The 13109-nt window shown below is 44.0% G+C and overlaps 1 protein-coding gene across 8 annotated transcripts in view; it reads left to right on the forward strand.

The window, feature by feature from the left end:
- LOC106607988 (girdin) overlaps nucleotides 1–12866 on the forward strand; it is a 97336-nt gene extending 84470 nt beyond the window's left edge. For 2 of the 8 annotated variants that reach the window (XM_014205542.2, XM_014205595.2), the window contains 8 exons: nucleotides 163–234; nucleotides 3081–3158; nucleotides 6123–6335; nucleotides 6647–6709; nucleotides 7565–7651; nucleotides 8175–8252; nucleotides 8634–8899; nucleotides 9078–12866. In XM_014205542.2, coding sequence (XP_014061017.1) covers nucleotides 163–234; nucleotides 3081–3158; nucleotides 6123–6335; nucleotides 6647–6709; nucleotides 7565–7651; nucleotides 8175–8252; nucleotides 8634–8899; nucleotides 9078–10037 — 1817 coding nt within the window. In that variant the 3' untranslated portion in view covers nucleotides 10038–12866. The remainder of the gene's footprint in view (nucleotides 1–162; nucleotides 235–3080; nucleotides 3159–6122; nucleotides 6336–6646; nucleotides 6710–7564; nucleotides 7652–8174; nucleotides 8253–8633; nucleotides 8900–9077) is intronic. The other 6 variants (XR_006770591.1, XM_014205587.2, XR_001329355.2 and 3 more) reach the window with 6 other exon arrangements.
- The last annotated feature ends 243 nt before the right edge of the window (nucleotides 12867–13109 follow it).

Below are 13109 nucleotides of genomic sequence, written 5' to 3' on the forward strand. Positions count from 1 at the left end.
GAACATGCTGACACAGACACTAGAACATGAGTAGGGGTCAGTTGTTGACAGTGAGGTATGCAGGGCAGGAGACACCAGGACAGTAGCCCCTTGTTGTTGTGTGGTGGCTGGTTGTGTGGACCTAATGCTTCCTGTGCTTGTTTTTCCCTCTCTGTGCGATAGGGAAGAAAGACTCTCAGAGAGTGCAGCACTCCCATGTGCAGAGTAACCAGGGTAACCAAGGTTCCTCTAATGGTATGCTGAGATGGGAGGGCTGGGCGGGGTAGTTGTAGTCGAGCTGTCGTGTCACTCAAGGCACGTCAACATGGCGTGTCTCATCCTTCAGTCAATGGTCGCGTTCCCCTACTCAGACGTTGCATGCATCAACCAATGTTTGCATGCCATGTCATCGGCTGTGTCATCGACTGATAGATTAGCTGATACTAAAATACCTATCCAAGTGTTGTAAGATCTGGCAGGCGTCAGCAACGCCTGGGCAGAGGAACACACCCACATACCTATTAAACGGTGTAGTGTATAATAATATAATAGTGTATAATAATATTTAAGACCTCAAAACTATGAAATAACACATGGAATTGTATAGTTACCAAAAAAGTGTTAAACAAATCAAAATATATTTTATATTTCAAATTCTTCAAAGTAGCCAACCCTTTGCCTTGATGACAGCTTTGCACACTCTTGGCATTCTCTCAACCAGATTCATGAGGTAGTCTAGAATGCATTTCAATTAACAGGTGTGCCTTGTTAAATGTTAATTTCTGGAAGTTCTTTCCTCCTTAATGCATTTGAGCCAATCAGTTGTGTTGTGGTGGTATACAGAAGATAGCCCTATTTGGAAAAAGACCAAGTCCATATTATGGCAAGAGCAGCTCAAATAAGCAAAGAGAAACGACATTCCATCATTACTTTACTCCGGAAAATGGAAAGAACTTTGAAAGTTTCTTCAAGTGCAGTCACAAAAACCAGGAAGCGCTATGATGAAACTGGCCCTCATGAGGACCGCCACAGGAAAGGAAGACCCAGAGTTACCTCTGCTGCAAAGGATATGTTCATTAGTTACCAGCCTCAGAAATTGAAGCCCAAATAAATGCTTCACAGAGTTCAAGTAACAGACACATCAACATCAACTGTTCAGAGGAGACTGCGTGAATCAGGCCTTCATGGTCGAATTGCTGCAAAGAACCTACCACTAAAGGACACCAATAAGAAGACGTGCTTGGGCCAAGAAACAAAAGCAATGGACATTAGACCGGTGGAAATCTGTCCTTTGATCTGATGAGTCCAAAAGTTAGATTTTTGGTTCCAACCGCTGTGTCTTTGTGAGATGCAGAGTAGGTGAACGGATTATCTCCGCGTGTGTGGTTCCCACCGTGAAGCATGGAGGAGGTGGTGTGACGGTGGTTTGCTGGTGACACTGTCTCTGATTTATTTAGAATTCAAGGCATACTTAACCAGCATGGCTACCACAGCATTCTGCAGCGATACGCTATCCCATCTGGTTTGCGATTAGTGGGACTATAATTCGATTTTCAACAGGACAATGACCAAACACACCTCCGGACTGTGTAAGGGCTATTTGACAAAAAAGGAGAGTGATGGAGTGCTGCATCAGATACCTGGCCTCCACATTCAAATGACCTCAACCCAATTGAGATGGTTTGGGATGAGTTGTAACGTAAAGTGAAGGAAAAGCAGCCAACAAGTGCTCACCCTATGTGAGAACTCCTTCAAGACTGTTGGAGAAGCATTCCATGTGAAGCTGGTTGAGAGAATGCCAAGAGTGTGCAAAGCTGTCAAGGCAAAAGGTGGCTACTTTGAAGAATCTCATAAATGTATTTTGATTGTTATTTCATAGTTTTGATGTTTTCTATTATTCTACAATGTTGAAAAGAGTCAAAATAAAGAAAAACCCTTGAATGAGTTGGTGTCCAAACTTTTGACTGGGACTAATATATATATATATAACAGGTGTGTGTGTGTGTATATATATGTGTATATACATGTGTATATATATGTATATATATATATATATATATATGTGTGTGTGTGTATATATATAAAATACAGACGCACACAAACATCATCACACCTGCCCAGACCCACCTGTTCTCACCCCTATCTCCAGTGTCTGCACTAATCTCTCCCACATCCTCAAATCGCACCATTTTGTTCCTTTCTGTCACCCACACTCTTTCAATATTTATATAATGAAGCATATGATTTTTCCATTGACTTAACGATGGAGGATTCGTTGATGTCCAGTTAAGTGTAAGCTTTTTCAAGATTATTCACGAGAAAAGTATCATCCAACCCTTCAGGTATCTCTCTGCCCCCTCATATGACATGTCTTGAAATATGCAGACAGATGGATTAGAAGTACACTGTAATACTTCTAAAGGCAATATTTGATGTAACTATGTTTCTTTTGTCTTTTAATAGCTATACTAAAGAACATTTTACGTAACACTCACAATATGTCTGCATTTACAGAAATCTGTCAGTCTATAGAACACACGGAGGTGTCTGTGGAGGTGGAAATCTAAAATGGTGCCTCTATACAGTGTCCCAGGATCTACTATGTTTATTGCGTTAGCAATGGGATCCCTGTAGCCAATCCTTCCACTGCAGTGCCGTTCCCCTGGTGTCACTGTTGTACTCTCCTAATTGCACCCTTTAATAAACGTCACCCTATGTGTGGTGTTTTGTGTGTGGTATTCTATGTGTTTGTGTAGTGTCTGTTAGCAGCCTGATGTCTTCCATGTGGCAACCCCCATCACAGCCATCCCACTTTGCTGTGTGTGCGTGGCGTTTTGTTTGAACAGTGAGTGAGTGAGCGTTAGTGTGTCTCACTGTGTGTGTGTGCGCACGTGTATCTGTTTGTATACATATCAGCATTTTCCCTAATATCTATGTAACACTATGTTTTTTATTACCAGTTGAGTCTTCAGAACGGTACACTGGTTCCCTCCTGGTTCTCAGCGTTAACATCCATCTGTTTTTTTCCCTCCTTTCTTTTCCTCTCCATCTCCCCTGGTCTTTCTGTTTCTCCCCTCTCTGCTTTGGCTGTAAACTGACAGCTGTGAAATGGTTGCCCTTTATGAGGAACAGATCGAAGGAGAAAGACAAAGCGAAGGACATCTACCGCCGGTCCATGTGTAAGACCTCCGATAGCCTGGCGTCCTACCACCTCCATCCACCTCCTCTGTCCTGCGCCTTCCTGCTTCCCTCACCTAGCTTCTCTTCTCATAGCTTCTAGCTGGTTTCTATTCTTCCTTTCTAGGAATAAACAAAACTCATACTCTAATTTATCACCAATAGTAGATACATCCATCTTAACAACAAATTTTGTTGGGTTAGATTTGTGTACAGTCGAAGTAATGACATACAAGAACTAACAAATGTAGATATTAGTACAAATTAACGCTCTTCAATGATTAACAACATTTATGTGAAGTAATGTGAGTGGTAGTAGTGGTGTTCTGTAGTTCTTTTTCTGTATTTTTATGTTGTGGTATCTGTAGATGCACTCTAAGTTAGTCTAGGTTATACATTTTTGGGGGGGAGAATTTAATCGGGGTCTAAACTTACTGTTGCGAGTTACAATAATAGAATACACAAGGTGCAATTTCAAAATATGTCTGTGCATCAGCAGTTTTCCTCTTATGTCAGTCACTTGATAGTCAGCCAGCCAGCTATCTAAACTTGTTATCATGGTCGATTTACCAGCCGGGGGGGCCCCAATGATTTTATTACTCAATCTCACTCAGATATTATATTAACAAATTCAAACATTTCTTTCCACCCTATGGCAAAATGTGTAGAATTGTACAAAATTAACTCTAAAACTTAAATGTTCTCTCCGCGTTCAAAGTGGCCAACTGCTGCCTCTCATGATCAGTTCAGATTTTTTGTGGCCCCCACCCCCAACAAAGTTGCCCATCGCGGGTCTAGGTCTAGACAATGTACAGTTGAAGTCAGAAGTTTACATACGCTTAGGTTGGAGTCATTAAAACTCGTTTTTCTTTCCACTCCCCAAATTTCTTGTTAACAAACTATAGATTTGGCAAGTCGGTTAGGACATCTACTTTGTACATGACACAAGTCATTTTTCCAACAATTGTTTACAGACAGATTATTTCACTTATAATTCACTATATCACAATTCCAGTGGGTCAGACGTTTACGTACACTAAGTTGACTGTACATTTAAACAGCTTGAAAAATTACAGAAAAGGATGTCATGGCTTTAGGAGCTTCTGATAGGCTAATTGACATCATTTGAGTCAATTGGAGGTGTACCTGTGGATGTATTTCAAGGCCTACCTTCAAACTCACTGTCTCTTTGCTTGACATCATGGGAAAATCAAAAGAAATCAGCCAAGACCTCAGAAAACAAATTGTAGACCACAAGTCTGGTTCATTCTTGGGAGCAATTTCCAAACGCCTGAAGGTACCACGTTCGTCTGTACAAACAATAGTACGCAAGTATAAACACCATGGGACCATGCAGCCGTCATACCGCTCAGGAAGACGCTTTCTGTCTCCTAGAGATGAACGTACTTTGGTGCGAAAAGGGCAAATCAATCCCAGAACAACAGCAAAGGACCTTGTGAAGATGCTGGCGGAAACAACAGGTACAAAAGGATCTATATCCACAGTTAAACGAGTCCTATATCGACATAACCTGAAAGGCCGCTCAGCAAGGAAGAAGCCACTGCTCCAAAACCGCCATAAAAAAGCCAGACTACGGTTTGCAACTGCACATGGGGACAGAGATTGTACTTTTTGGAGAAATGTCCTGTGGTCTGATGAAACAGAAATAGAACTGTTTGGCCATAATGACCATTGTTATGTTTGGAGAAAAAAGGGGGAGGCTTGCAAGCCAAAGAACACCATCCCAACTGTGAAGCACGGGGGTGGCAGCATCATGTTGTGGGGTGCTTTGCTGCAGGAGGGACTGGTGCACTTCACAAAATAGATGCCATCATGAGTGGATATATTGAAGCAACCTCTCAAGACATCAGTCAGGAAGTTAAAGCTTGGTCGCAAATGGGTCTTCCAAATGGACAATGACCCCAAGCATACTTCCAAAGGTGTGGCAAAATGGCTTAAGGACAACAAAGTCAAGGTATTGGAGTGGCCATCACAAAGCCTTGACCTCAATCCTATAGAAAATTTGTGGGCAGAACTGAAAAAGCGTGTGCGAGCAAGGAGGCCTACAAACCTGACTCAGTTACACAAGCTCTGTCAGGAGGAATGGGCCAAAATTCACCCAACTTATTATGGGAAGCTTGTGGAAGGCTACCCAAAACGTTTGACCCAATTTAAACAATTTAAAGGCAATGCTACCAAAATCTAATTGAGTGTATGTAAACTTCTGACCCACTGGGAATGTGATGAAAGAAATAAAAGCTGAAATAAATCGTTCTCTCTACTATTATTTTGACATTTCACATTCTTAAAATGGTGGTAATCCTAACTGACCTAGAACAGGGAATTTTTGCAAGGATTAAATGTCAGGAATTGTGATACTGAGTTTAAATGTATTTGGCTAAGGTATATGTAAACTTCAGCTGTATATGTGACAGTGCAGTCGGGAGGTACTGTATGCCATTCTACTGTACTGTATAGGGTTCTACGGTCTGTAGGTGTGTGTGTGTGTGTGTGTGTGTGTGTGTGTGTGTGTGTGTGTGTGGCCTGCACTTTGACTCTGGCCCCATCCATCTATATACTGTATCTCTGCCTGTCTACTTGTGGTGTGAGCGCGGCCTGCCATCCTCCTCACTCCTCTCTCACTACAGAGCCGGCATGACTTTGCAGAACCTCACTGCTCTCTTTCTCTCGCCACCTCTCACTAACAGCCACCATGTAGGAATTGAAGTGGAGCCTTAGTGCTTTTTTTCTCTTTCTCTCATTTCCTGACTTTCTGTCACACTATTTTTGACTCTTTCAGTTTGGCTGCATTTCAGCTCTTGTGCATGCCTTGCTGACATGGGCTTGCCCACACTGACTGTGGCACATCTCTGAATGCTGCTGCTTTGACTCTTAGCAGCCACTGCATGCCTAGCCTAGCACTGTTCCCTGTGCCCTCGGCTAATTCATCTCCATCTCCACCCCAGCCATGAACGACCTGCTGCAGTCCATTGCCCTGGCAGGGGGCCAGTGGGCAGGCAGTACAGAGAACCTGGAGGGGCCCGTGGAGGCCAACGGGGGCAGCAGAAGTCGGCACATGAAGGAGCTGGGCTCCATGGCCTACTCCACTAACGCTATCAACTACGCCACCCTCACTTTGCCCTCTGGCAACAGGGCCAAGAGGAGCCTGAAGATGAAAGGTAGAGACTACAGGACCGCTAGTCGATCCCCCCTTGGTGGTGTGGTGAACTATCATCTAGGATGTGTATTTACTACAGCTCTCATTGTGTTTCAGAAGCAAGTCATTGTTTAATCCATCGTAAATGTCCTTTTTTTCTATCATTTCCATTTTTCCTTTTTGATTTGGACACCTGTGAATGCCTACCATCATACTCTAGCTTTCAGAAGATTGTCTGCCACATACTTTGCTTCCCTCAAAAGCCCTATTCTCCAGTAGTTTCTCTATCCCCCCCAGCCATAACTCATATTTCCCCATCTTTTTCTCCTCCAGACAACGCTTCCTGTGAAGATGTTCCAGCATCCTCAGACGACCCCATTGGGATCAGAGGTCAAGGTAAGAGAACCGTTGACCTTTAGGACAAACTCCCATTACTATTATTTAACCACAGGGCTTTACACCAGTTTATTACTGGGAGACAAAGGAATTAAATAACAAATGGCAAAAAATAGGCAATGTTTTAAAGCCTTACAGTAAGTGTAAATGTCGTGCTACTGGAAGCTTGGTCCATATCTCTACATTTCAGTTTGCTACCATTAGAGCACGGTTCTCCAAACTTGTTCCTGGAACGCTACCCTACTGTAAGTTTTCGCTCCAACCCCAGTTGTAATCAACCAACTAAATCAGGTGTGCTAGATTAGGGAGAACATACAGGAGAGAGAACATACAGGACGGTACCGGTCCAGGAACAGGGTTTTAAAGCCCTGCGTTAGAGTAGATCTGCCTAAATGACTAGATTCGGCATGCTATCACTAACAGTAAACTCTGCTTAACAAATGGTCATGAGCAGCATTCCTCCATTAGCTCGTAGATCGGGCTGTCTGCCTACTCCATTCTCCCACACACACACACACACACACATATCACAATTAGTGTCATTATCTCCTTTTTCTGTGCACTATCTAAAATGTCCTCCCACTGTCATGTATGTTGTATTATACAGTAATGTACCTCTTACTGCATGAACTTTACTACGACTGTCTGTTTTATTGCACTTTGTTATGATGTGCTGTAATGTTGGTAAGTTAATTAATATAATGGCTGATAGCCTAGTACAATGCATTATATCCTAAACTGAGCCAAACTACAAGTAGGTCAGTGTAAGTGAACTGCACCACTGTAGCCCAGTGTAGTATAAAACATCTGTGGTAGCAAGTTAACCCAGTTAGCTGTGTGTGTTGAATGTGCCAGGCCTACAGGTCTTTAGCACTCCTCAGGCTCTGTCGCCCTCTGCTCTCGACCCGTCCGCTATGTGCAGAGTCCCCTGTAGCATCTGTTGTAAGTGACACACCTGTGTACATCTGTCTAAGACCACTAACAGTATCACTTTACTCAAGACCGCCACTGCTATCAATGATTACCACCCACTCACTACCTGCTGACATCGTTTCCCCAGTACTACTACTGTACCAGCCACACCAAACCTGAACCAAACTGAAGACCACTAATAACAGCAACAACATTGTATCAATTTGCATCCCACATTCACATACAGCCCACCGATCCTTTGGTACATTCCTCTGCCCCGGGTCTCCTCCTCTCCCTACTCTTCTCAATTACCTGAGCCCCTCCCGTGTTGGTCTCTGGGTCATGTCAATCACAAGGCCCCTCTCCTTTCCTCCAATCAGGTTTTACAACAGGTTTTTCCTCGTGAATGATTCCTCCCTTTGTGTTTGTGTGGCCCCTCCCTCGCCACTCCCTTTGTGTGATTGGGCATGTTTGGCGTTGCGTGGCACCGTGCCACCCCTCCTGCCTGCACCATCTGCTGACCCGTGTGACGTGTCCTCTTATCCCTATCCAGGCTCGAGAGCCTCCAGCCTCCATAGTATCAAGACCATCAGCAGTAATACCTCCCACTCCGCTCCGCTCGAGGCCAAAGGTACAGTCACATCACTAAGGAGAACGCCCCCTCTCTCCCACGTTCCTGCATATGACACCTCCTTCATTGTACTCCCTGTTGATTCTCTCATACACACACGTTAGATTTAAAAAAAAAAAACAGAACACTTTTGTAATCTATTAACATTGATACTGTAATTCTCTTCCTCTCTCTGTGTGAGAGATGTTCTGGAAGGGTCCAGGCTAGGTTCTGGTATGTTTGTTTATTTATTTGCGTTCTCACAAATAAGCAGGTTTCTGAGCTATGCTGGTGTATATCTACTGCCTGTCATCACCTTAGGGTGATACTCGTATGTTAGTACCTGAGTTAGACGTACACTGTTAGAGCAGAACTCGCCTACAGTAGTGTGTTTCTCTTCAGGCACGTTGAACGGAAACCTCAGCAGGCCCCACAGTGAGAGCAGTGGGGAGTTCAGCCTCAGTCTGGACCAGGAGGAGTGGTCCAGCGGGAGCAGCCCTGTCCAGCAGCCCCTGTCCCGCTCCTCTCACCAGAGCCCCATGCTGCTGCAGAGGTCCCTGGACCCCCAGGCCACACAGGCCAAGAAGAAGAATGGCAGTGCCTCAGGCAGCGCCAACGAGGTGCTCTCTCTACAGCAGTTCCTAGAGGAGCGCATCGACCCTGCAGAGGTGACAGCCTGGAACACACAGGAACACTAGATTATGTTTAGATAGGAGTACTGTTTTATTCATAGGCTTCTGTTGTGCTATGATAAGAAACAAGTAGAAGTTATTTCACCACTCAAGTCTGCTATAAAAACCCAGGTATTACGGTATGGTAACTTTAATGTCTCTTCTCCATTAATAGTCTGGCAGCCAAGAGAATCTGACCATTGAGTCTACCCGCCTTTCTGGAGGCGCTGAGCATGTGCAGAGAGACCGGGCCGAGCGAGGCTCCACCGGCACTAAGGGGCGGGGCATCCTGCGCTCAGCCAGTGGGAAGGCAGCACCAGTGAACTCCGATGGCCGCCCCTCCAGGGGTGGCCAACCAGGTTATCCCAGCCTACGAAAGGCAGAGAGTACGCGTGTGAAGGGCATGGTCCAGCCACGGGTCAGCCTCTCCCAGAGTAAAGCTGTGTCTGTGTCTGAGCGTCTGGACATCTCCTCCTCCATGCTGCCCCGGGCCAGCAGCGTCATATCCACAGCCGAGGGCTCCACACGTCGGACCAGCATCCACGACCTGCTGTCCAAAGACACCCGGCAGCCCGTGTCTGTGGATCCCTCACCCTCCTCAAAGGCCTTGCCTCGCGCCTACACCACGCCCAGTGAGTACCCCCCAACCAACAACCCCACCCAGTCCCAACATCCCACCCAGCAGTCCATCCCACTAGCCCCAGCCCCCATGCCCCTGTCCCTGCCGAAGTCAGTCAGTATGCCCTGCACAGGCAGTCAGCACCCCCTCAGTTGTAAGGAAACTGACCTCTCCAGCCTCGAGTCTTTCTTTGGCTCGTCCTTCACAGTAGAGTCAGTGTTTATGGACTCCATCTTCAGCGAGCCAGCCTTCACAGGGTGCAGTAGCAAGAGCCACACCTTCCTTTCCCTCAACACCTCCCTGGTCAGTAACATCAGCGGCCCCCCAGGCAAAACCCATCTCCGGCCCAAGCCTGCCCAAACCGCCCAGAACCAACCAAATGAGCTAAAGCCCAGCTCACCTGACCAGAATGGGGAACATGTCATTGACACCAATCATGTGCTTGATGCTGACCCATGTCCACCCCTTAGCCCAGAGGACCAACAATCGTTGTGGTATGAGTATGGCTGTGTCTGAATGTGTGGCGCCCTGGTCAGCTACTGATCTGGGACCTGCATAAGGACCGGTGATGGTCGGGGAGAAAGAAGGAACTCTGCATGCATTATCAAAGCCCTATCATGCTATGTTTTCCTTTGAGCTTTTATGTTTGTTTTTTTCATGGCTGATTTGTAAATCCCTTTTCGTCACTCCTGGTTTGGTATTTCCCTCCATTTTATGGAAGTGGGGTTCTCTGGATGTCTTTGCTTCAAAGGTCTGTTCACACTGTATTCATTAATCAAACCTCTGTTTGGCTCACATTATAAAGCTATTACATGATTGCTTTATGGGGGACATCAATAGCTGTTCTAGTTATTTTATTCATTATTTATTTCTTTTCTAATCATAAATACATCTTCAGAAAACATGCTGCAAAGCTACATTAACTATCATTTGGGTGTTCAGTGCATCTTTAAAACATCTTCATGTCAGAAGTCCTCCAGAGTTAGAATGGAGCTCTGTTTAATAATAAAGTTATGAGGCTTGTAGAACACGTCCCATGATAGGCTGACTGAGGAACACGTTAACTGCCAATAAGTGCTATTTATGGAGTCATTATGTAATCTAGCCCTTCAGAGGAAAGCAGTTTCACATCTATTAAAATTAGATCAAATTATTTGGTTTCCCCTTTATCTTATTGGGTGTTTGGTATGTGGGAGAACCCTGTCCTCTCTAAAGTACTGTGTCACATTGCATTACCAGTCTAATTCTACTGTATCAATCTCAATGCATATTCACTGAACTGCATGGCTTTATTCTGTCTTGGTTAGTTCTGGTGCCCTCATTTTGATTGTTGTGATCAAAATGGTGTTGTTTTTTTGTTTTGTGCATATGACACATTTTTCTGTTCCATTTCTTTTTCTGACTAAACCACTCTCAATGTGGGGATTCTGATTGGGTGTATGGGTGAGTTGGGGTTAAGGGATTGTTTTTGAGGAAACGTAATTCACAAAATGAGCTGAGAGCAATGTTAAGCGTTTGAGAGAGAACGTTTTAAAGATAGTTGAGTCTTGTTTTTGTTGCTCTAAGACAGTATACATAGCGGTGAGAGACATTTGCAATTGAGACAAATATGATGGCCAGATTATTTTGTGGATGAAGGTTCCTCTACTCTTGGTTGTCATGGTATTGGATTTGGGTAAAGTCTTGAATGCTCATGGTCACAATACAAATTCCAATTGCACAATAACACATTTTAGGTTATATATCATTGTAGACTGACTACACATGGTACAAAATATTTTTTAACATATAAAGTTATATTCAAGGACAGAAAGCACTCATGTATGCAGTAGGAGTAGTAATGTTAGATTTTTATTTCTGCTTTATGTATTTGCCATTTGAAATTGTTTAATTGTGTTTATCTTGTGTATAAACTAACTTCGGCCTTTATTCCGATGTAATATGACATGCCTTTGTTCTGCAGATGTGGAAGTGTTACAAGAGCGCAGAAAGTCAAAAAGCAGTGGGGAGCAACAAAGCTCCTAAACATTACTCATCGGCTACCGTTATGAGCTCAAGTGGTGAGTGCTGCTCTGAGTCCGGTGGGGGGGGGGCTCCATGGTAACTTGGTGGCATAACAGATGTCCCATCCTGTTCATGCTTGCTTATGCTATGCTGGTGTTGTAAAGGGCACTTGAATGGAGCCTGGTCTGCGTCCCTAATAACAGGAGGTCCTGACCTGCTACACTCCCTCCCTCCCTGTTCCTCAGTGTAACGTGTTCATAGCTGGCTTTTCTTTTACTTTTCTCTGTTGGTATTCAGGACAAAAACACTGGTGGCTCGATAGGATGTTGTGATCCCTTTGTGAGCTTATCTGCAGTGCTGCATGGATTGTGGGTCACGCAGCTGAAACCCCTCCCTGTCAATGCATGTAGACTGCTTTCCAGTGCGTCCATATATATGTTCATCCTCTTCTCTGATGTCATCTGCCTCTAACCTCTTTTTCTGTCCTTCTCTCTTCACTCTTCTGTCTGCCTCCAACTCAGAGAGAAAAGTGACCTTCAAGCTGTCTGTCTGACTCTGAAGCCATTTAAGTTGGTCTACTGAGATGGCCTTCAGTGCGAAAAAAGATTGTGTGAAACAAAAATAATGCATCTTTATATATATATACTTTTTTTAACAAAAAAATCAATGCTTCAATAAAGAAAAGTGAACAGCCTTTTTTTCTCCTTGAATCAAGGAAATAAAACTCTTAAGACATACAGTATGTGGTGACAATAGTTTTTCTATAACTGACTTTCTGGTAAATTGCACTGCTATGGTGTGACACACTGCTAACATGCACTCTACACGGACATACTGTTAGTGCCAATGTTCACGCAAAGCCAAATGGGTGAACTTAAACTAGACCCTGAAGACTCCTTGTTGTCCTCTGTGTGACTTTGAATCAGCTGGATTTTTTCTGTTTTTTGTAAATGAGCATGCACATGCAGCATCTTTCTGAGGAACAGTTGATGTCAACGTTCAACAATCTGCACAGAAGGAAAAAAATGCATGTGGGCACAGAACAAGGTCAACCACAATGTGCATGGAGCAATCAACACGCTTTTCTTCCAATCAGAATGGACGATTGTTTTAAGTTGTGTTCCTCTAAAATGCCAAAATGACTCGTGGGAAGCCATGCCAACTGTGATTGCCATACAATCCAATCATGAAGGTTGTGTGAGCTGAATGGGACAGCTTTGTATATGTGTACAGTATGTGTGGCTACTATCAGATTTCTGTCTGTGATGATGACCTAGTGTTAATTTCCTTTTCCACTTTTACATAAATCCATTTGTGATTAAAAAAAAAAATCCAGAAGAATCCTGTGTCATTTCATCTTCACTGCCCACAGTGCTGTCTTCATCACATAAAGGATTGACCCTCAAGTCATCTATTCTTCCCCTGATGAATGATTGATTTTGTCTGCGTTTATATAATCATAAAATCTCACCAGCTAAAGTTGTTAGGATATTGGACCAAAGTAATGTCATGATTTCTATGGACAGACGAATGCAAGGCTCTTAAGATCATTTAGAGTTTAATCTTGTATTGCTATTATATGAA

This window comes from Salmo salar, chromosome ssa01, assembly GCF_905237065.1.
Source record: "Salmo salar chromosome ssa01, Ssal_v3.1, whole genome shotgun sequence".
NCBI classification, from domain to species: domain Eukaryota; kingdom Metazoa; phylum Chordata; class Actinopteri; order Salmoniformes; family Salmonidae; genus Salmo; species Salmo salar.